This window comes from Patella vulgata, chromosome 3, assembly GCF_932274485.2.
Source record: "Patella vulgata chromosome 3, xgPatVulg1.2, whole genome shotgun sequence".
Taxonomy (NCBI): domain Eukaryota; kingdom Metazoa; phylum Mollusca; class Gastropoda; family Patellidae; genus Patella; species Patella vulgata.
In genome coordinates, this window is record NC_065881.2 from 42,006,276 (window position 1) to 42,031,667 (window position 25,392).

The 25,392-nt window shown below is 35.3% G+C and overlaps 2 protein-coding genes across 5 annotated transcripts in view; one reads left to right on the forward strand and one right to left on the reverse strand.

The window, feature by feature from the left end:
• Nucleotides 1–21: 21 nt before the first annotated feature.
• Nucleotides 22–13,489, reverse strand: LOC126816086 (ubiquitin-conjugating enzyme E2 variant 1). The gene is made up of 4 exons (XM_050542282.1): nt 13,345–13,489; nt 9,068–9,207; nt 2,000–2,122; nt 22–955 (listed from the first exon to the last, which is right to left on the reverse strand). The coding sequence occupies exons 1-4, from the start codon at nt 13,361–13,363 to the stop codon at nt 815–817; spliced, it is 423 nt and encodes a 140-aa protein (XP_050398239.1). The 5' UTR covers nt 13,364–13,489; the 3' UTR covers nt 22–814.
• A 131-nt stretch (nt 13,490–13,620) lies between these two features.
• LOC126816080 (uncharacterized) overlaps nt 13,621–25,392 on the forward strand; it is a 36,222-nt gene continuing 24,450 nt past the window's right edge. The window contains exons 1-10 of one of the 4 annotated variants that reach the window (XM_050542271.2): nt 13,621–13,762; nt 18,095–18,482; nt 20,209–20,270; nt 20,461–20,567; nt 21,925–22,053; nt 22,135–22,186; nt 22,346–22,386; nt 23,538–23,738; nt 23,921–23,992; nt 24,503–24,623. In XM_050542271.2, coding sequence (XP_050398228.2) covers nt 18,145–18,482; nt 20,209–20,270; nt 20,461–20,567; nt 21,925–22,053; nt 22,135–22,186; nt 22,346–22,386; nt 23,538–23,738; nt 23,921–23,992; nt 24,503–24,623 — 1,123 coding nt within the window. In that variant the 5' untranslated portion in view covers nt 13,621–13,762; nt 18,095–18,144. Of the gene's footprint in view, nt 13,837–18,094; nt 18,483–20,208; nt 20,271–20,460; nt 20,568–21,924; nt 22,054–22,073; nt 22,187–22,345; nt 22,387–23,537; nt 23,739–23,920; nt 23,993–24,502; nt 24,624–25,392 lie in introns of those variants that run through there. The other 3 variants (XM_050542272.2, XM_050542270.2, XM_050542273.2) reach the window with 3 other exon arrangements.

Below are 25,392 nucleotides of genomic sequence, written 5' to 3' on the forward strand. Positions count from 1 at the left end.
TATATATAACAAACAAGATCGTAGACTGCATTTTCAATTTATTGAGAAAACATACAGTAAATATATATGTAATTCTGTGGCTATAAAGGATCAAATTTACATGTAGCTCTAAAAATTGCAAAGCAAAGCATCAAAGATATTGGAACTCTACACAATGCCTAATCATGAAACTTGAATAAACTACAGAATTTGGGCAGAAAGAAAGCTTACTTAAAATGAATTCAGCCACCCATATACTTCGGAATACTTTCCCTTCAAAATCAGATACACTGATATCAAGATTACTATTATAATAATTAAAACAACATAACTTAATGGAAACCACATTAATACATAAAACTTATAATCAGTGACAAGTTTATTTTTTTTCAATGAATCTACATAACACTTAAATATCAATTTTATCTAAGCGAAAATTAGAAAATAAACAAAGTTAATATGAATAAGGAACGGAACAAAATATGTTATTAACATTAAAAGGATCTAGCACTAAGCATAGTGAACAGAGCGTAAGGTGGACATTGATAAATAAAACTATTAAATTCTCTCATCAAGATATGATAAATATGTACAAACATAAAATGAGTGGTGAACTTAATGGTTATATTTAGCTCATCTTATATACCAATTCATATAGATTACGAGTGTAAGAATGAATTTTAACTTTAATACAAACTCAGCTTTACAAGTTTTCTCGTATTCATATATATTAATATGTTAGGAACATCAAATCTCTAACCTAACAATTACCATGATTTCATATTTATCCCTTATCAAGTCTCTTTTGTCCTGTCTTCTATATCTCTTTCTGTATTTAATAGCAGGTATTTTCTGGAGGCTGTGCTAGTTTATAATTCTCCTTTTGTTGCATGGAACTTCTTATATCTTGTAAAATATCTTTAATTGTATTTGTTCTTGACCAGTTTTTTAATCTATCTAATATTTTTGGGTCAACCTATAAAAATTAAGAAAACATAAATGTCAAACATGAAAACAAAGGTCCTTTATTTGTAATAGTATCAATCCAAACTAATGATACCCAGCAACAAGAGACCAATATATGAAATATTTCTAAACAGTTTCTTTAGAACTCTATTACTCTATATACATATAGCAGTTCTTAATCAAGTACATACACTATATTTTCGATTCAGATAATTTATGTGCTTCTCACATTTTTTCAACCATGGCAGATTGTTAAGTGTCAAATTATATAAATGTATTATACTGGTAAGTAAAGCCTGTACATGTATATTACTTCATAAAATTAGAAATACTAAATTAATATAACTTAAGCTCAGTTTCCCTTTTGTTATACTAAAAGAAATAATTGAAACAAAGGTTAGATCTCTGTAACTGAACTGAGACTTGAGTTAGTATCCTCTATATACTGCATGTTTCGAGCAGTTCCGTGTGTCAAATAATATCATGTGATGCATCTAAATATTTTCAGCTATCCATGTTTTAACACATTTACTTGTCACATTAGAAGGGTTTTAGCAACATTATTATTATTTAACTGCTTATGACATTATCTGTTAGTTTATTTATAAAGCGGTGGATACATTAGCCGTATCATTCGGATGAACCAATCGACGCCAAATTTTAATCAGCCAAAAGGGCGGACACACTAGGCGAATCCTTCGCGCGATTCACCAGTCGATTAAATCACCTTTCATGTCACATGATTAAACATGGCGGCGACCATGTCTTTAAACAACCATGTGACTTCTCGATATGAGTGGATGACGAATGGGTAATGAATTCTTCAATCAGAGGAATGCTTCGTCGAGGTGAACACAGTAGGCTAAAATAATCCAGCCAAATATATCAAACATGTTTGATTCGGGCGAATCATTCGGCCGAATGACAATGCGCACACTAGGCAAATTTCGATGCCGATTAATTCAGCTGAATGATAAGACCAAATCATTCGGCTAGTGTTTCCACAGCTTATGGAATGTCAATAAAATATATGTGGACTTTAAAACAAACTTACCAAACCAGATTCTTTCACATTATTTACATGTATTTTAGTACAAAAGCGCACAATCGGTGCTTCTTCAGGATATCCGGCTCCACATGTTATCTTCAACTGATATATTCTCCCTTCAAATGCTGTCTGTAAAGAACAAAGCAAATAGACTTACATAATTTATAACAAAAAGAACTTAATTGCCCCCCCCCCCTCGAAGAAAGCAGGGGACCATTAAAATGGGTTCGCCTGTCTGTCCGTCAAAATCTTCTAATTGAGCTAGGATGTTCAAACCTGGTGTAGGTGTTTATTAGGTTGATGCCTTGATGGAGTTCGAAGATGAGCATTTTCTGCTTAGGATAAGCAGAGATAAGCAATTTGATTGGTTGATGCTTTGGGACACAATAACTTTAGATCTGATTAAGTGAGAGTGATCAATCTTGGTAAATAGTTTCATTAAATCAATACCGTGAATAAGTTCGATAATGAACATTTTCTGCTCAGGGTGAGCAGAGTGATAAGAAATTTGATTGGTCAAAACTTTGGGACACAATAACTCTCCTTCTACCATAATTTTTCACTATTTGCATACAAGGGGCGGCCATTGTGTCCGTCAGTTTTCGTCCGATTAGGGTGTAACGGTGATATACTACAGAGGTTTTTTAAATCGGATAAAAATTGTGACCTCTAGAGGGACCACAAGCTAAAATCGCGATTTTTCGTACAATCAGGGGCCTTAATTCAGGAAGTTACAATCCGATATGCGCGAATATTTAAAGGAACCAAGATCTTTGGGTTATAAACATGCATTTCAAGTTTCATCAAAATCAGAAGAAAATTGTCACCTCTAGAAGGTCCACAACCTTATACCATTTTTTAATGTTATTTGAGAACGAGGGACGGCCATTTTGTCTGTCAGTTTTGGTCCGATTTTCACGAAATTCGAACTCAACCATCTTTAGCAGTGTGTAAAGGTGATGTATTCAAACGTTTTTTTTAAATTGGATAAAAATTGTTACCTCTAGAGGAACCTCAAGCTAAAAACATGATTTTTCGTACAATCAGGAGGCCATAATTCAGGAAGTTACGATCCAATATGCGCGAATATCGCCAGGAACCAAGATCTTTGGGTTATAAACTTACATTTCAAGTTTCAACAAAATCGGATAAAAATTGTGACCTCTATTAGGTCCACAAGCTAAAAACGTGATTTTTTGTCAAATCAGGGGCCATAATCCATGAAGTTTCCGTCCGATACATGCCAATATCGAGAGCAAAGGAGGGAGATCTTTTGGAGATAAACCTATATTTCAAATTTCATCAAAATCGGATAAGAATTGTCACCTGTAGAGTGTCCACAAACAATTGTTGACGTCCAGACGGACAGGGGCGACGGCAATATACGTCCACATGAAAATGTGGGCGTATAAAAATTGGATGTTGGATTTGGAACAATATAAATACATGTAGGTACCACCCTGTTATTGAAATGATTGATATGCTGAACCAAATCTGTTAATCATAGCAACCTTAAAAAGTAGGTGTGGTACCACACCCTTGGGGGTCTGGACGGGACATGTACCAAAATAAATAGTTGCTATCCTTACAGGAATAAATATGCGAAGTTCCAAGATGATTCATTCCTTAGGGTATAAGGAATAAGTATACCAAGTTCCAAGATAATGCATTCAGAATGGTGGCATTCAGGCGCCAAACACATAAATTGGGCGTGACTCTGAGCCTGGCCTGGGGGCCGGGGGATGCACCAAAATCAATAGATGCCACCCTTAGGCTAAAAGGAATACATATGCCAAGTTCCAAGCCCATCCATTCAGAATTGCAGCTTGTATACGATAAACACAAAAATTGGGTGTGGTTCTGAACATGCACCAAAATCAATAGCTGCTGTCCTTAGGCTATAAGGAATATATATGCCAAGTTCCAAGATGATCCATTAAGAATTGTGGCCTGAAGGCAATTTACAGACACACAAAGAAAACGTGTGTAGCACTGTCCTTGGGGGTCAGGCATTCACTGAAAAACAATAGGGATCATCCTTAGGGTATAAGGAATAGGTATGCAAAGTTTCAGAAGGATCTGTTAAGAATTGCAGCCTGTAGAGAAAACACACACACAAAAATTGGGCATGGCTCTGTTCTACGGGCTGGGCATGCACCAAAAATAATAGAGGTCATCATCCTTAGGGCATAAGGAATAAGTAGGAAAGTTTTCAAGACAATCGATTAAGAATTGTGGCTTGTAGGCGACACACACACACACACACAATTGATCCGATTTTGATGAAACTTGAAATACATGTTTATAACCCAAAGATCATGGTTCCTTACGATATTCGTGCATATCAGAACGTAACTTCCTGAATTATGGTCCTTGATTGTAAAAAACGTCACGTTTTTCGCTTGTGGTCCCTTTAGGTCACAATTTTTATCCACGATTTAAAAAAAATGTGTGAATATATCACAGTTACACACTAAGAACTTGGTTCATTTTGATAATTGAGCATATCCGAGCGTAACTTCCTGGATTGTTTTTAGCTTGCGGATTCTCTAGAGGTCACATTTTTTTTTCTGATTTTAAAAAACATTTAAATATATCTCCATTCCATCATAATGAAGGTTGAATTTGAATTTCGGGAAAATTGAAATGAAACTGCCCAACAAATGAAATGAAATGGGGTTTAATGTCCTACTGTTCTGTTCCGAACTGGGCTATGAAGACGGGCATACGTTATACAGTGTGCTATGACGGAAATTATGCGCGGACAGCGGCACTACGGCCAGTGCTTAAAATTTACATGGGTCCGTCGCCAATAAATAACTGGACGGGTCAACATCTTTTTATTTCGAAGATGGTGGGTCGGCCCTGTGAGCCGACTGTTTTTGTCATGGATATTTTGTAGGGTTGTCACGATTAATCGGTTTAGTCATAGTCGATTCGGTTTCTAGCTCAAATCGATTCACATCTTGAAAAATCGGTAGTCGTTTCATCCAATTTATATTTATACAATTACATATAATGTTTGACTTTTACTGTCTGCTAAACACACTGCTGAATTGCTGCCTATTAAAACTGTATGGAAAGTACATCTTTTGGAGATATGGCTTACTACGAAATGTGTAAAATGGTTGATTTTGGCCCGAAATAGCTGTCAACAACGGACAATAACAGACATGATAATATCATGGGCATTATAATACATAGACTGTATGCATGCCGCACGAGACGGGGAAGTTGGCTATGCCTTTTTATGAGTGATAAACTGCCAATGTAATTTTAATAAAATACTGTTTTATGAAGAAGAAAACAATGCTCCAACAAGTATAATGGAAAGATTCCCTCAGAAATTCCTCCAGTATAAATTAATTTTAAATGCAGTTGTAATCTATTATTTAATTCACAATCAGAATCTGCAGTTACTGTGTACGAGACAACGAATAAACGAGTTCCCGACATTACCAGTCAGGAGGATTCACCCCCCTCGGCGATGTTGCTGCCTTTTTAAATGACACATGTTCTTTTCTATTTGTACCGTCTTCCGCAGCTATACTTGTTGTTTTTCGTCAATATGATTATTGCTATATATGTTAAAATATTATGTACGGGAATTGTTGTACTAGTGAATTGTAATCTATTGTCAGTATTGGATTTTTAATTAGATGTTAAAGCTGTAGAGGTAAGTCTTACTCACCTCAACCGCATAACTAAATATCAAAACTAATGACTTTGTAAATGTTTTTTATAGCCAATTTAAACGATTTATTCCAACATCTCTTTAGTACAAACTTAACGAAATGTACTACAATAATAATTAATATACTATTCAAAAAAAGTAGGGGATATTTGATTTTGGGGGCATAATACTAAAATATGCAAATGACTACGAAAAAAGTCACTATAGAACCTAACAGAAGAAACATTTCCAGTTACATGTGACGCCCAAACGCACCAATAGCTACCGCATGGAATGCAGGTGATGCTTGGGATCATCATGGGGGTCCAACCCAAGATTTGCACGACTCTGACTTTGAATGTTACAGTCATTGTGACATTGAATTCCAGGGTGGAAACATCAGTTTAATTGTTTTAGTGACCAGAAAACAAATTTTGATATGCGTCGGCTTACCCAAAATGAAAGGTTACGTGCCCTTGGCATGCTACAGATCGGCACAACACAGGCGGTTGTGGCGCGGACGATGAATGTTTCTCAGTCTGTCATAAGCAGGCTATGGTCCAGATACTGTGATACACAATCTGTACAGGACAGACCACGCTCAGGTCGACCAAGGGCGACAACTCAAGCCTAGGATTGATTTATCCGTACCTTGGCCTTGAGAAATCATGTCATCACAGCAAATCAGATCAGCGCTCGTCTTCAAACAGACACTGGTGTGAGAGTGAGTGGCCAGACGATTCGGAATCGACTGCATAGGGGTCACCTTCGCGCCCGACGTCCTCGCGTGATCCCTTGTTTGAGAGATCATCACATTCAGGCAAGACGTCGTTGGTGTAGGGATCGTCAACACTGGGATAATCGACGCTGGAGCAATGTGATGTTTTCAGATGAGTCAAGGTTCACTGTTGATTTTTTGGACAGACGTAGGAGGGTGTGTCGTCGTCGAAACGAGCGCTTCCAAGACGTTAACGTCATCAGACATGATCGATTTGGGGGTGGTTCTGTTATGGTGTGGGGAGGCATCACTGTTGCTGGAAGAACGGCTTTACATGTTGTTGCAGGGCGTGTTACAGGCCAGTACTACCGGGACAACATCTTGGCAGTCCATGTTGTGCCGTTCGCACGACGTCATGGCCGCCGTTTCATCTTCCAGGATGACAACGCAAGATGTCACAGGGCCAGGATCGTTACAGGTTACCTCCAACAACAGAACATCACCACATTACCTTGGCCAGCACTGAGTCCCGACCTCTCCCCCATCGAGCATGTCTGGGACATGCTTGGACAGAGGTTACGTCAACGTCAACAACGTCCTGCCAATGTCCAAGAACTTGCTGCTGCGTTGCAACAGGAATGGGACAATCTGGACCAAAATGACCTTAGACGTCTCATTAGGAGTATGCCACGTCGGATCAATGCTTGTTTGGCAAACAGAGGAGGATTTACCCGTTACTGACTTGGTTGTGATGCTGTGGTAACTTTGCTGTTTGACCCCGGGTATCATTTTACCCTTATAATGGTTAGTCTGTGCCTTACTTAGTCTAACGATCATTTGGAATAAATCGATGAATGTGAACTTCATTTCATTTTGTCATTTGTTTCTTCATCAGTTTCATTAGGTGACTTTAATAACACTTAAAAATCAAATATCCCCTACTTTTTTTGAATAGTATATACAATCAGCTATTACAGTGTTCAAGTGTCATTTTATAATTTACTTATCAACAAAAAATCACAAGAAAAAAACCTTGGAATGCAGTACAGACATTGCCATTATAGAATTTATACAGCATCCGATTATCGGCACCAATACGATTTTTGGCTAACCGATTAACCGATTCAAGAATTTTGTAATAGTGACAACACTAATATTTTGTTCATGGTTCTATCAAATTCTCCTTTGAAAATATTTATATTGCCCCTATTTATATCCGAAATATATTTCATCCAGATATTTAACAGTATTTCATTACCGGAAATGAAAATAAAATTGTCCATCAAGAGAAATTATCGTTGTAGGAGTGAGGTCGTGCTAGCAAATATCAGCACGATCCCAGAGTTTGGCAGAATATTATTTAACCATTTTGATCAAGTGTGCAGTAGATGAGTGTGTTTTCCGATAGTATGCCTTACTTACTGTCTTATTTGTCTTTATAAGATATTGAATACACATGCATAATCCGACACATTATTTTCCTTTAGTTTAATGGAGAAATCCAAACACCTATACTTCTAAACTAGGTCAGTCCATCTACTGTACTTTCTTTAATCCAACAATAAATGACGCGATATAAATCCTTTGTCTTGTAAAGATAGGTTGCCAGACAACGAAACATACGCCCACAGCAGCTAAATCGTCCGGGCAATCAACAAGAGTTGTTGCATATTTTTACTTTTTTCGGTAATGAAACATTTATAATACATTAAAATCTGATAAGAGTAACAACTCATTAAGTAATTATCAGAAAACCATTAGAATTTGTTTGGTTTTTATAAAGTTCTGCCCCATGCTAAAGTTTAGTATACGAAATTTTAACATCATGGATTTAGCTGTTCAAGTCATAAAAATTCATTTTTGAAGTGATCAAGGGCCATAACTCTGGCAGTATTTATCGAAAATCGCTGAAAATGAACAGACTTCTTCGTCTCATGACCTTAAACACTGTGTATGAATTTAAAGTCAATCGTATATTAACTTTAGCCTCTAGAGCGTCCACAAGATTTTTCAAAGTGATCAAGGGCCATACCTCTGGCAGTAATTATTAGATATAATGCTGAAAATCATTAGGCTTATTCGTCTCATGACCTTAAACATTGTGTATAAATTTAGAGTCAATCGGATATTAAGTTTGACCTCTAGAGCGCCCACAAGATTTTTTGAAGTGATCAAGGGCCATAACTCTGGCAGTAATTATCGAACATTGCTGAAAATGAATGGACTTCTTCGTCTCATGATCTTAAAGACTGTGTATAAATTAAGAGTCAATCGGACATTAACTTTTGCCTTTAGAGCGTCCACAAGATTTTTCAAAGTGATCAGGGGCCATAACATTGGCAGTAATTATCGGAAATCGCTGAAAATCAATAGGATTCTTCGTCTCATGGTCTTAAACACTGTGTATAAATTAAAAGTCAATCGGATATTAACTTTAGCCTCTAGAGCGTCCATGATGTTTTCATGATGCAAGAATGGCTGCACATTTACTTTCAGTGTTAATGACCTCATTTGACCCTTAACCCCGAAAAAGCCCCAATGATGGACTGATTACCACTTGGCAACGTATTCTACGCAAAATATTTGCCATAGAAAATTTGGGTTTAGCTCTCTGCCAATTTGATTGACCCCCCCGGCACTGAGTCTCCAGAATAATATGCCAGACTGTCCATCCCTAACATACCTTTGGTGGACCAATGATCATTCCTGTCCAATGAGTTAGTGTGTTGTCTTCATCTGATTCTAAACCCCAACTAATTGTACCATCCGATGTACCTTTCTGACCAGCTTCCAATTCATCCAACAAGACAAAATTTCGTGGGACTGTAATTAGATAGAAATAAGTATTGAATATATAAATAATTGGCATTAAAAACAATCTGTGGGCTCTCCTACATGTATTATTTACTCAAACATACATTTTGTTAATATCATACAACTAGTAACTAATTAACTTTCTGTAGTCAAAAAGCATTCATAGAATAATAGAAGTTAACAACTTAAAAGAGCCATGACATACGGTACATGTATATAGAATATAGAAGTTAACAATTAAGAGCCATGAAAGTTATTAACAGAAATTGTTAACTAGCGGCTGCCAGGCAGGATCCGCCCACATTTTGCAAGAGATGGATAGAGAACAAGCTAAAGACAAACAGGATTTTTTGTACAATCAGGGGCAATAATCTAGAAAGTTATGGTCTGAAATGTGCAAATATCAAAAGGGACTAAGATCTTTAGGATATAAAGATATATTTTAATATATCAGAATCAGATAAAAATTGTGACCTGTGGGGGGTCCACAACCTTTGTATTGCATACTTTTACACAATTTGCGAACAAAAAGAGGCCATTTTGTCGGGCAGTTTCATTTCGATTTTCCCGAAATTGATATTCAACCTTCATTATCGTGGAATGGTGAAATATTTAAACGGTTTTTAAAATCGGAAAAAAAATTGTTGCCTCTAGAGACTCTGCAAGCTAAAAATGCAATTTTTCGAACAATCAGGAGCCATAATCCAGGAAGTTACGTTCGGATACATGTATATGCAATTATCAAAAGGAACCAAGATCTTAATGTGTAGTAATGGTGATATATTCACATGTTTTTTTTTTTAAATCGGATAAAAATTGTGACCTCTACAATCAGGGGACATAATTCAGGAAGTTACTACACGATATGCCTGAATATCAAAAGGAACCAAGATCTTTGGGTTATAAATATGCATTTCAAGTTTCATCAAAATCAGATAAAAATTGTGACCTCTAGAGGGTCCACAACATTGATGTACCTGATGTTTACACTAATTGTGTACGAGGGGTGGCCTTTTTGTCCCGGCAGTTTTGGTCTGATTTTCATGAAATTCGAACTCAACCAAAATTACGGTGTAACAGTGATATATTTCAACGTTTTTTTTAAATCGGATAAAAATTATGACCGCTATAGGGTCCACAAGCTAAAATCGTGATTTTTCGTACAATCAGGGGCCATAATTCAGGAAGTTACGGCAGATATGCGCGAATATCGAAAGGAACCGAGATCTTTGGGTTATAAACTTACATTTCAAGTTTCATCAAAATCAGAAAAAAATTGTGACCTCTAGAGGATCCACAACCTTGATATACCATATTTTTTACGCTATTTGAGAATGAGGGGCGGCCATTTTGGTCCAATTTTCACGAAATTCGAACTCAACCATCCTTAGGATGTAACGGTGATATATTAAAATCTTTTTTTTAAATCGGATAAAAATTATGACCTCTATAGGGTCCATAAACTAACCAGCGGCTGCCAGGCAGGATACGCCCACATTTTCGAGAGATGGATAAAGAACAAAGCTAAAAAGAAAGATTTTTCCTACAATCAAGGGCCATAATTCAGGAAATTACAATTCGATATGCGCAAATATCGAAAGGAACCAAGATCTTTGGGTTATAAACTTACATTTCAAGTTTCAACAAAATCGGATAAAAATTGTGACCTCTATAGGGTCCACAACCTTGATATACCATATTTTTATGCTATTTGAGAATGAACCAGCGGCTGTTTTGTCTGTCAATTTTGGGCCGATTTTCACCAAATTCGAACTCAGCCGTCCTTAGGGTGTAACGGTGATATAATAATACAGTTTTTAAAATCGGATAAAAATTATGACCTCTATAGGGTCCACAAGCTAAAAACACGATTTTTCGTACAATCCGGGCCATAATTCAGGAAGTTACCGTCCGATATGCGCTAATATCGAAAGGAACCAAGATCGTTGGGTTATAAACTTACATTTCAAGTTTCAACAAAATCAGATTAAAATTGTGACCTCCATAGGGTCCACAACCTTGATAATGATATACCATATATTTACGATATTTGAGAACGAAGGGCAGCCATTTTGTCTGTCAGTTTTGGGTTGATTTTCACGAAATTCGAACTCAGCCGTCCTTAGGGTGTAACGGTGATATAAGGATACGTTTTTTTAAATCAGATAAAAATTATGATCTTAGGGTGATAAACCTATATTTCAAGTTTCATTGATATCGGATAAAAATTGTGACCTGTAGACTGTTCACGAACAATTGTAGACGGACGGACGTCCAGACGGATGGGGGCGACGACAATGTACGTCCACCTAAAAATGTGGGCGTATAAAAACGCGATTTTTCGTACAATCAGGGGCCATAATTCTAGAAGTTACGGTCCGATATGCGCAAATATTGAAAGGAACCAAGATCTTTGTGTTATAAACTTACATTTCAAGTTTCAACAAAACCGGGTAAAAATTGTGACCTCTATAGGGTCCATAAGCCAAAAACTTGATTTTTCATACAATCAGGGGCCATAATCCATGAAGTAACGATCCGAGAGGAACCAAGATCTTAGGGAGATAAACCTATATTTCAAGTTTCGTTCAAATCGGATAAAAATTGTGACCTGTAGAGTGTCCACAAACAATTGTGGTCGGACAGTAAATTCTAGGTTAACCTGGGAAGGGCTGGCGAAAAGTATCGATATAGCCGATTATCGTCGACGACTACGGAAAAATATCGATATCGATATTAAATTCTTGATATCGACACTCGTATAAAAAAATAAAGGAGCTTCAATAAAATGAAATTAACGGAATGCTTTGTGTCAAATAATTGCCGTCATATCATTCAAAACACGCTAAAAGTAAAAACACACACACTAGACAATGTACAACCACCGCGCCAGTAATTTTTGGGGTCGTTTATAAAAATGACAGTGAATAATTAATTAATTGTTCAGGGGAAATAACTCGATTTTAATAGAAATTTATTTATTGTTATAAGCGGCCGAGGAAAATTGTCAACAGCAATTGATGGCGAGCCCGAAGCTGCGATTACTATTTTGTTAATAATACTAATACTATAAGATAAGCTGTGAACAAAACAAACATTAAGAAAACATAGTTTGAGGATCATGGTTTCTTTTTTTATTTGATCAATAACACATTTACATGTATTATTAGCATACAAACAGTTATTTCTTTCAACTTTAAATTTTCCGATATAAGCTTATCGATATCGCCGAAATGGTTGCTGATATTGATATTCAAAATGGGTATCGATTGCCAGCCCTAAGCATGGGGGAAAAAAACTGTGATTTTTGAAAAAATTTGATTGTAAATTATTGTAATTGGGCTAGGCAATGAAATAAATGACTGAAGATTCTCAACTTTTCAAAGATTTCAATTTTTTTCTTCCAGGCTTACCTAAATTTCGTTTCATCTTATATGTCAGAGTTAGTAAATTTGTGCGTTACCCTATTTAGATTTCAATGAAGTCCGCCAAGTCAATAAGAAGGCGGGGACGTATTTTTTAACATGTTGTGTCGCTTATACTAGTTATACTGACTCTTACTAGTCTAGCGAGGTAAGCAAGGTTATTTTGTCACTAAGATGTTCCTTTACATTGTACAGGCGTTCACACGGATTGACACCCCACCGTTTAGCAGTAAAAAGTTGCCCAGTAAAATTGACTGGGAAGTGATTTCAGTTTCGACAAGGATTCAATAGGACGGTTCCTGAACGTACAGGGCGAGTGTAATAATGAGACCTACGTTCAGAGCTGAAACTAGGCTAGAGTGTAATGTGAGCAGAAGTACTGTAGTAGTTACTGACATTTGGTGGCTAACCCTTTATACCTTTGTGATTCACGAAGGTTATGCCAGATAGATCTATACTGTAGTACCCTTCTTTATCTCGATAAATGGTAGGCCTAGGCGGAGTAGGCCTACTTGATTTCTACGGAAAATCAAATTTTGCCAATGTTGTCGTTTTTGACGGTCGGCAGAAATCACATGATATGCTTTCTATTATTATTGTAGGCCCTATATAAAAATAACTGTGAAACCAAAAAGTGTAACATGTATGCACATTCTATTGGTGGCAGAGGTATGGCTTCTTCAAATATATATCCTTGATAACATTCTAGAAAAACACTTACCCACAGGACGACACGCCATGTTTGTTTCTATGAATTGGATAGACTGGTTTTACAGGACTTATTGTTGAAATGTACAGAACGCAGTTAGTCTTGATAACCAAGTCTAATGTAAGGAAAATATAAAACGGAGAAAAAAAAAAATGTTACGCGTAGCTTCCAATATCCTTCCAGATGTTTGTTTGGAAAATAATATTACATCGAAAACGATGAATAAATTTATTTTCTTCGATTTTTATGCGGGACTGTAAATCACTTCGATGACGTCACATGTAAACAAATTATATTATTAGTATTATAAGCACAAAAGTACCTGAAACATTACTGTTCTTAAAGAAAATTATTTTTAAAAAATGGATCTAAAATGGTTTCTGTGATTGTACAGCCAAAAAACTTGAAGATATTTTTATGCTGACAAACTGTACGTTTTGACTGAGTTTATAGAGACCCTTGAGTCTGAGGAGAGTGCTCAGTGCAGCACTGGCTGGACTGGAGGTACTTTCCTGATGAAAAAAAGGGGTAGCGCGATATACCCAAATCTACCCAAATCCACCCAAATCTACCACTATTTCAACTCATATCACAATAATTTATATTGATATTTGATAATATACCGTTCTTTTTGCCGAATTGTCATTTTTAATTTAAAATCGCAGCTTTTTAGTGCCCCTCAAAATGCGATTTCCGAGCAAGTTTGGAAGACGTAACCAAGGGACATAGTATATATAGCTCGTGTAATACACAACTCTACCCAAAACCATCATTATTTCCACATATATCACAATCATGTATATCGTTTTTAATATACTACCATTCCTTTAGCTAAATATGTCATAATTACTTTAAAATCACAGTCTTCTTGTGTTAAAATCCAACAATTCATGCTTGTTTGATCGTCGTATGGAAGGGACATAACTTGAGTATATACCAAAATCTTCTCTTTTTAAAACTCCCAATAATCTCATATCATTTTTGATTGTTTGGGATCTGAAAACAAGTTGGAACTTATATAAATTCATTTTCCGTCTGTAAGAATTTTATTTACAAAAATATTAAAGGCATGAATAGTAGGTTTATATTTTAAATGATGCAGTTAATCGAAAAGTTATCTCGGACAGATCGGAATTTAGATAAAAACAAAAGGTTCTATATACAAAACGGAGTGTATGGTTAGTGATTTAAAATAGTCCGATGATGCTGATAGGAACAGTAGGGTATGCGAATGTCAAGTTGTAGATTTACTTCAGTGCTATCGGAACGTGTAGAACATTTTCATATTTACAGCACCTTTGATTTGTATTATTATTAATCCCCCATAAAATGCTCAATATATAAAGAAAACTTTTAGAGCTTGGAATGTGATTTAAACTAGTTGTTTTCAGTCGTTTTACACTTACATGTACACAATATAATGTCTCCCAATACACAAACAAGCATAAGCTTATGTACATGACAATGCGCTTCAAAACGAAGGAAAATAATAAATTTGAAAAGATTCGAAAATAATATTGCAGATTGATTATAACAATCAAACAGTTATATATAATATATATATATACATATATGTACTGGTACATTAGGAAATAATAAGTACAGTATTTTTTATTTTTATTTTTTAATAGTTTATTTACATATGATATCTACATAGTATTTACAGAATAATTACAAATGAAATGAAATGAAATGAAATGGGGTTTAACGTCCTACTGTTCTGCTCCTATACTGGGCTAATGAAGACGGGCATACGCCATACAGTGTGCTATGAGGGAAATTTTGCCCAGGCAGCGGCGCTATCGTCTACTCTTACATCGAATTCCAACTGCCAGGGGATCTTTTACGTGCATTCCAATATATACACGAGACCTCAGATTTTCGTCTCATGCGAAGGACTAGACAGCTGTCCTTGTCAGGCCCCCCGTCCTGCATCACTGACAAGGGGGAACCACGCCAGAAAATCTGGATGAACTTTCTCGGCCAATGCAGGGATCAAACACCCGACCTCCAGGTTAGCGAGCCAGCGTCTTACCCACCTAGCCACATGATCCCCAGAATAATTACATGAAACACATATAACTCATTATATCTATTAAAACTTATATATAACCAGTTTTATAATCAGTTATATTTAATAACATACCGTATATATTAAAACAATAATAGTTTTATAATCGGTTATATTTAATAACATACTGTATATATATTAAAACAATAATGGTTTTATAGAATAGGTTTTGAGGTTAGTCAAACAAAGTGGAAAGATAATAATAATTACTACTTGATATTATGTGATAAACAAGATATTCGCGTCTTACTATATAGAGACACCAGATCTGACAAATCAGCTAATGAAAATATTGTATGTGTTGTTCATGATGTTATTAGTTCATAGTTTGTATTATCCCTGTTTACTAGTATTTCGATATTCTAAATTTATTACGGGTCTTACACTTTAATTTGAGTCCTGTGTACATTGGATCCCAACCCGCCAACCACTCCGCAACCCCCAATATAAGGAGCCACAGTGGCTCAGTGAGTAAGACGTTGGCTCGCTAATCATGGAGGTTTCGTGTTCCGATCCCTGCGTTGGCCGAGAAAGTTCATCGTGATTTTCCGTCCTGGTTCCTCCTTGTCAGTGGTGCAGGACCGAGGGACAATGTTTAGTCGTTCGGATGGGACGGAAAACATATGTCCCGTGTACAGATTGCTGTGCACGTAAAAGATTCCTTGGCAGTTGGAATTCGATATAAGAGTAGGCCGTAGCGCCGCTGTCTGGGCAAAATTTCCCTCATAGCACACTGTATGGCGCATGCCCGTCTTCATTAGCCTAGTCGGAGTAAGACGTTGGCACGCTAATCATGGAGGTTCCGTGTTCCGATCCCTGCGTTGGCCGAGAAAGTTCATCGTGATTTTCCGTCCTGGTTCCTCCTTGTCAGTGGTGCAGGACCGAGGGACAATGTATAGTCGTTCGGATGGGACGGAAAACAGAGGTACCGTGTACAGATTGCTGTGCACGTAAAAGATTCCTTGACAGTTGGAATTCGATATAAGAGTAGGCCGTAGCGCCGCTGTCTGGGCAAAATTTCCCTCATAGCGCACTGTATGGCGCATGCCCGTCTTCATTAGCCTAGTCGGAGCAGAACAGTAGGACGTTAAACCCCATTTCATTTCATTTCATCCGCAAACATACTAAAGCGTTTCTTTATGGTGATACCAATGAAAGTAACTCTTACAACGAAGTCATTTTTAGCCAAGTTCACAAGTTTTTAAACTAAATAAACGCTTTGAATGAATAAGGTAATAGGCCTCAGTAAATATGTTTTAGTGGTTTTATATTTTTTTTTAATTTTCTTTATATTAATTGTCAGAGCATTATGGCAAGACAATGGTGATTAATGTTAAAAGGTCTTAAGTACCTAATGATGATGATGATGATGATGGTAGTGGTGATGATGATGATATTAAGTTCTTTATTTCTTTATTTATCTATTTAAACTTTATTTACAAAAATTGGGAACGTCCGAAGATAACAGAAGTAAGATTTTATATATAATTTTCAACAGCAAAACTGGCAGAAAAGCGAATCGGAATTTTTAAGTAGAAAAGATGCTCTATGCCAGTATTTTAAAAAGGACAACAAATTTAAAAACTAGAAAATTTTAAGTAGAAAAGATGCTCTATGCCAGTATTTTAAAAAGGACAACAAATTTAAAAACTATTGGAATATATATAGAAAATAACATCAGAAAACATGTAAATTTACCACTTCGCGAAAATAAAATAAGTAAATTGTGGACTAACAATAATTCAGAATCAATTAATCACAGACTAAAACAGCTTACAGACTGGAAACAACACACTATCAATAATCTTATTGAAAAGCTAACCTTGGCATCTGAAATCCAAATTCTAAATTTACGACACTCTTTATATGGATACGGTAGCTACAAACTTAATCAAAAAGCTTCACAATTTTATAAATTTGATTTTGATATTTGGCACTCCAAAAATAAAAGCGAAAAAAATGACATATTTTGGAGATTTTTAAATGATAAAAGAACTTTAGCAAATCCAACTACGGGGCTTCCGGTCAAGGTGTATAATATTTCGACACTGTCATTGGCCTTGCTTACACGCTCTTTCGTCTTAAACACCCGCTACCATCCTCGGCTTTACTCAATTTTGTTTAAAACACTCTTCCATCTTCCTCTAGCGGTGGGAGATTGGGAGGGGCATCATAATTGTAATGGCCTAGGTCCTCTCTTCATTTAAATCTGGCACTGATCGTGTATTTTGATATGTATATATTTGTTTATAGTTGTTTGATCTTTTGCTAATATGAATTATAATTTTTTTTCACATAAATGTTCTATCACAGCTAATATGCTATTAAAATTTTATATTTTCCTTGAAGTGGTGTGGTTAATTCTTCCGATAAAGCTGCTAATATTAAGTAATGATTAAGCCCCCCCCCCCATCCTCCTATACTTTACCCTCCTTCCATGAGCCAACTTTTGCCCTATAAAGCAAGCATGGTGGAATTGGGTAGATTTGGGTAAATCGTGCTACCGAAAAAAAAAGTGTTGCTGGACTGCATGTATGTGTGTGTGACAGTATATAGCCATATGCAATTGCGTGGATTTGTCATAACTTTTGGGGGGCGCGGGCGAACTCTGGAAACTGGAACATTTCATTACCAAACAAAACAAATAATTACCTGACAATCACACTCTAAACATTAAAATTGTATTTTCAGATGCTTGTTTGAGATGGTAGAGAATTAGAGTATTCCACCATAATGCAAATATGACAGACATACAAACTAAAACATGTAGTATAGTCAATTGTTTAGTGTCAACCCAAAAGTTCAGTGTTCAAAAACAATCTTTAATTGATTTAACAGTTTTGTTCAATGAATCTGATCAATTTGATTCGAAACGGAAATCTGCTCATCAATCTGAACTTCTCTTGGCCTTAAATCATGGAACAGTTATCAACGAATTAAATCTCACATACAAGTTTTTGTTATATTTATTTCGAACACGATTTGAATGGATGGACCAAAATGATCAACACAAACCATTCCACTCAACATCAACAGAGAAGGCAGAGATATTTGACCAAATTGATCTGTTGTTGAAAATGTAAGTGAGTTCTAGTGTAAGAAATTTTATACATTATAATAAATATACTGAGACAATGAAAAATGTACCACTTTTATAAATGGATGATGTAAATCTTGTTTGAGAGTTACATTTTAATCTGTAATTTCTGAATGTAACAACATCAGATATGAGAGTGATGGTGGCTGAGAGGTCTAATGACAAGAAGCAGGGTCGCCTGTCTAACTTTGTGGTTTTTATACGCCCACATTGAAATGTGGACGTATATTGCCGTCGCCCCGTCCGTCCGTCCATCGTCATTATCCAATTGTTTTAAAATTGATATATGTTGTTTACATTAGTGAGATGAAGAACCCTATTTAATTTCAATAATTTCTGTTTATTACGTCTAGAGTTATGGCCCTTGTTTCACTTTGTTGAACCTTGTAAACGCTCTAATGCCAAAAGTTAACATCTGATCTTTATGAAATTTATATGCAATATTTAAGTTAGTGAAACGAAGAAGCCTATTGAAATTCAGCAATTTCTGTTTATTATGTCTAGAGTTACGGCCCTTGTTTCACTTTATTGAACCTTGTGAACACTCTAACGCCAAAAGTTAACACCCGTTCTTTGTGAAATTTATATGCATGATTTAAATTCAGCAATTTCGGTCAATTACTTCTAGAGTTATGGCCCTTGTTTCAGTTTATTGCACCATAGGAACGCTCTAACGCTCTGCCAATCTGTATGAAATTTACATGTGTCATTTAAATTAGTCAAGAGAAGAATCCTATTGAATTTCAGCAATTTCCGTTTATTACTTCTAGAGTTATGGCCCTTGTTTCACTTTGTTGCACTTTGTGAACGCTCTAACCTCTAAAGTTAACTGCTGATCTGTATGAAATTTATATGTGCCATTGAAGTTAGTAAAAAGAACAATCCTATTTAATTTCAGCAATTTTCGTATATTACGTCTAGAATTATGGCTCTTTTCACTTTATTGAACCTTGTGAACGCTCCAACGCCGAAAGTTATCATCAGATCTTTGTGAAATTTATATGCATTATTTAAATTAGTGAAACCACAAAACCTATTGAATTTCAGCAATTTACAATAATTACTTCTAGAGTTATGGCCTTTGTTTCACTTTGTTAAACCTTGTTAATGTTCGATTGATGAAAGTTATGATCTGATATGTATGAAATTTATATGCATCATTTAAATTTGTGAAACAGCTCAGATCCATTGAATTTCAGCAATTTCCGTCAATAATTTCTAGAGTTATGGCGATTGTGAACCTTGTGAACGTTTGAATGACAAAAGTGATCATGTGATCTGTATGAAATTTATATCCATTATTTAAATTAGTAAAACGAAAAAGCCTGTCAAATTTCAACAATTTCTGTAGATTACTTCCAGAGTTGAGACCCTTGTTTCAGTTTGTAGAACCTTTCTTGTAAACCCTTAAACGACAAAATTTATAATCTGATCTGTATGGAACTGTCTTGTAAAGGCCCCCAATTACCTACAAAGGGATAAATATGCGACAACCCTTGTCGACCACTCAGAAGATTTAGCTGCTGTGGGCATATGTTTCGTTGCCTGCCAACCTATTTTTCTCTATGTCCGACTTCTTCTCACTGCTCAAGCGAATAATTGAAATAAAATTGTACCAGCTAGTTTGTGTTGAGTGAAGGTTAAACCCCTTTTCTCTCTATCCATGTCTAGTTGTATGAAAACTTTTAACATGATTCCTTTTTTTCAGTATTTCTACAGAAAGTGTTTGTGTGAAATCTTTACAAGCTTTTAAACAAATTGGTCAAGAATGTGAGTAATGTCTACTGTCTCTATGTATTTTTATAAACATTAATGGTGTTTCATGGGATTTAAATTTAAAGATTTCAGAAAAATATATGTATAGAGTATAGACAAAATTTTCAAAATTTCCAGTATAGTTGTTTTATTGTTCTTAGCAACAACATGGTGTCATTTTAAAAAAAAAAAAAATATTTTTTAGTTTCAAGATTTCCAGTAGTGAGAAGTCAGTTAGCTGGTCATGTTATGGTGTGGTTTAGTAATGCTGGTTCACAGATTAATTCCCCTGAAATTTATATGTTAATTATGGTATGTTATTTGCTTGAAACAGACTAATAAAATGAACTAACAGTAGGCTACATGTAGATGAATTTTATCAAAAAAATAAACCAAAAGCACTATAGTTTGTGTAGAAAATTGTTATCTTCAAATGAATCAAACTAAAATTTCATTCCAAATCCAACTAGGTGTTGTCGATTGTAGAACACCTTGGTATGTTGTAAGAATTTTAGATATTGTAAATGTTAATAACTAACTGGTGCTTTAAAAGAAAGTACCCACTTAAACAAACGTGAACTTATAAAGGTCTGTCATTGAGTCAACTGGCGGGGTTTCGATTCCCCGGGTGTACGTGACAAGGATCTCGAGTAGGGTCGCCTGTCCAACCTCGTGGGTTTTCTCTGGGTCCTCCGGTTTCCTCCCACTGCAAAAGACCCCACGCGCAAGCAAATTATTGAAATAAAATTAAACCATATGTTAGTCCCGAAATGACCTTGTTTGCGTTGAGTGGACGTTAAACCCATCTCTCTCGCTGTGTGAACTTATAAAATATTATAATGAGGTCAGTCTTGAACTTGTGGTCTAAAGGGAGATAATTTGTGGTCATTACAGAGTTATCCACTATTTTCAGGTTAGCTAAGACTTGATACCAAAGTGTTTTGGGTGAATGAAAATCTGTCTAAATATGTGTTCAATATATGATATATTGCGTGGTTTAATTAAATCCACTTGTCTTCTGTCATAAATACCTATAAAAATTTATAAAAACTACCAGTAGTAACATGTTTACAAGCTAAAAGGAGCAGTGTTGTGGTGGGACGGTTGTGGCAAGTGGGGTTTAATAGTACCTGCCATAGGAAGCACCTAACCAAACAAATGTAGGTCGGAAGGTTGAAAGTAAAACAGTTGGTGGTATGGGGATTGTTGTAATCTGGACCAGGGAGGCATGGCCCAGTAAATATTTTGCAATTTTAAACCTGTTTTATTGTTGAAATTCTTACAGTTCCATCCCTAACTATTATTTGAAGGACCCTTTTAGAGTCTAGTGAACAAAATGAAATAAAACAGGATTTAACATTCTTCTATTCTGCGCTAACCAGTTTAATGAAGATGGGTATGTAGGAAATTTTGACCTTTATCAGAGTTTCCGTATATACTTATCTAATTCCTAAGTGCCAAGGGTTTGTTTACTACATGCACATAACACTGGACCTTGTTTTTGTCCCCCATCAGAATGGCTAGACATGACCAAACGATCCATCATGCACCACTGACACAGGGAAACCAGGCTGGAAAATCCCAAGCAACCTTTTTGCGACCTACACTGGGATCAAACCCTGGATCCTCTGGAGTGATTTGTTAGTAATGTATTATATTTATATTTCAGGACATATTATTATCAGCTATAACTGATGTTTGGTCTACAGTTAGGAAATCAACTTGTACTAGATTAAACACTATACTACAACATTTAAATCATACAAACCTACATTCTTTATATGATCAACTAATCCAGGTAATTATTAGACTAATTTAGAAATGATTGAAGTCATCTTTGTCGCCTAATTATTCTTTCAATTTAAATTTGATGTTTCAGATTTGTCTTGAAAAATCAAGTCCATGGCAAACTGTTGATGGTGCAATATTAGGTAATTGTTTTGAAATTTTTGTATAACTTTAATTATACATGAATGCAGGAATGTATGTTGGAATTTTATATCAATGCACAAAAAAGGTAAGCAACAAATCATTTGTGTGTTGAGTTTAATTTTTATGACAAGACAATAATTTTGATTTATGAATTGTAGGTATTACAGTGATATTAAATCAGTATGGTACTAACAATAAAGTAAGTAATTTTTAATGTGAACCAAAAATATAGCAACATTACCTGGTACATCCTCGGTATCTCCAGTGTTTTCATTCCCTTCTACTCCACTAACCCCTGGGTTAATCTATAGGGGGGGACATGTTTTCAATCCCATAAATCGTTAATTGCAATGGAAGTTGGCAAAGGGAAGTAACTCTTATCAGACAAGGTTAGGAGTTCGCCTATATGAGAGAAGTCCAAATTATTCTAAATGCGTATTTATTAACAACAAATTATATAATATTATATTAATGAAGACCGGACGTTTATGTACGTTCAAGAGTTTAATTGAGAATCGTTTGTTCGCCGAGTTTTACAGTGTGAATCAGATTGCCAAGTATAAGTTCAGTAATAATAAACATAACAGAATGAAACATTTCAGACAAAGAACGAATATTAATAATAATAACAAACTTCAAACATATAGATGTTATACATATTTGAAATCAGCGAAACATACTACAGATTTTGATAATACAATTATGTAAATATAAATGAATTAGAAATATATACATTATTTACATAAATCATTCAGTAAATGGACATAAATATGGTTATCTACCCTTATAAAAACGATGGCGAAATGACAGGTTTGTAAACTGTTTTTTTTGATTGGTCGTAGACCATAGCTGCAATCAAGGCCAGGGCAGATAATTTGAAATCGTGGAAACCCTATGGATTAACCCAGGGTATAGTGGAGTAGAACGGAATGAGTACTCTGGTGATACTGAGGATGTACCTGGTATAAAGTATATGTATTTTATATAGGTAATTTTTGTGGCAGTTTTATAAATATGTCGGTGGTTCAGGACAGAGGGGCTGGCAAGGAACAATGTGTAGTCATTTGGATGGATCGGAAATAAAACCCTTGACAGTTGGAATTTTACAGAAGAGTAGGCCGTAGCGCATGTTTATATACTTTATAGACTAGTCAGCGAGGCAGACATTTAGTCTCTTTGTTATTAATAGTGGCTATCCAGCAACTTGGAACATCTTTTCTACATTCCCTTATTATTTATGACTGGTTAATTTTTTAAAAAAACTAACACTTTTGGCAAGCCGATAAACAAGATTGATAATTTTATATTGATAGGAAGTAAATAACATGTAGGCATAATTTTATTTTTCAGGCAGATCCATCTCTTAATTTTATTAAGACTGATCTTTTATCAACAGTTTTTAGTTTAATATCACACCCTCAGCTTACTATTAGAGAAACAGCAGCCAAATCATTATTAGTTTACATTAGTTGTCTTGGTGAACAAGAGGCTTTAATAACATTTCAAAAAGTTCTATTCCTACTCAATAGTCAACACAACTGTGATGAAGAGGTAAATAGAAAATATTTCATTCTTCCATTCTTCCTGTTATTATTAAAAAAAACCCAAACCCTTTTTAACTGAATGTTTTTTTGCTCAATAGATGTGTAATTTTTAGTTGCAGTTGGAAATTAGACATATATTTTTTGGAAGATACATTATTCCTAGTAAAGTCTGAATCTGTCTTATTTTAGGTATCAGTCAGTGGTCTTGTGGAAGCTTACAAAGCAGAAGGTCTACTTAATATTTGTTGTTCTATGATAAAGGTAGGAACAAACAATGTTTATTTTTATGTAAATAGACAGTGTTGGAAAACAAAACACAAACAGCGCAAACAATACAATTTGCACAAAAGAGCACACAATTGTCAATATCAAGTATTGAAGAGAATTCAATTCTTAACACAAAAACATTCTTCTCATACTATTCACCAACCCTCTTTGAATTACCAGTAGGCAGTAGGCCAAAATAAAATATATAAGTTACTTTGATTAGTGAGAAGGCAAGCTCTACATATAAATTTGCTAATTTTAGTTCCATATTTTATTAAATCTAAACACTGGCTTTCCCTACTATTACAAAGACAGACTTACTTATATACTCACAAAATAAATTAACTTCTAAGTAAAATCCAAGGAAATAGACAAGTTCATTTTGGACCCATATCAAAGAGGAATAGCCATTTTAATTATAATCCACAATTTATTTTTTATTGTAAATTCTGTGTATTTTTACTTAATGCGAAAATTTGTGAATAAATTTTGAATATTTTACAGATATTACCTTTAAAGTGCCTGCTGCCGAAATTGTTGTCATATCTAACAGTATTTTTATCGTATTTATCCCATGAAGCCTCTACAGTTAGACAGACTACAAGTTCTGTATTTAAACAGTTGTGTAAGTCAATAGTTAAATGAGCTAAATTGCTAATATTTGGGACCTAGAAATTGACCCAAATGGGTCGCAACGCATATAATAATGTAATCTGATTGTATATGAACTGATTTACATTCAGTTGTTTCCGTTTTGACTCTTTAATTTGAAATCAGTTATGTCCAGCGAAATACGTCATGAGTCTCAACCGAATGGCAATTTCTAGCCTCTGGTTATTCCAGTCTATTGCGCATGCTCTCCAGATAGATATGGCGTGACCGTTTGACATGAGTTGTGGAATATGTCTAGCCTCGTTCTTTCTGGTCACTTGTTACAAATGACGCCGAAACGCACTAAGGTACACGATTCGTGTACCAATGGTAAAATGTTTATTATGTCTTAAATATTGGATATTAGAAACCTACCTTTTCCCGGTAAGATCACAACATCAATGTTGATTTGAATTGACAAATAATTCGCGTTTTCAACTTGTAAGACTTTGGATGATATTGAGTTAGAGACTTAGCTACTTTAAATGAAGACAATATCTTGAGTTAAAATCTACACTTTTGAATTTGAGGTTTAATTATTGGCAAAAACTATAACTCATGTAAAACAAAGAAAATAAATAGGGGATGCCCAAGTTCAGATTTTGTCGTTGATATCATATGGTTGAAAGGTTTCTAATCTTATAATCCAATGAAGTTCGATGGTACGTCTATTGGTAGTAGATTTATTGAGCTCAGGGTTTGTGCCAAGTGTCTCGGTAAGTGGAAGTGAGTTGCGACTGGGG

Excerpts from the sequence above, each read along its gene's own strand:
- LOC126816086 (XM_050542282.1), bottom strand. Across the intron at positions 2,123-9,067 it reads TGATCATTGGTCCACCAAAG|ACAGCATTTGAAGGGAGAAT; the intron begins GTATGTTAGGGA and ends TGTTCTTTACAG. Across the intron at positions 956-1,999 it reads ATGTGAAAGAATCTGGTTTG|GTTGACCCAAAAATATTAGA; the intron begins GTAAGTTTGTTT and ends TAATTTTTATAG.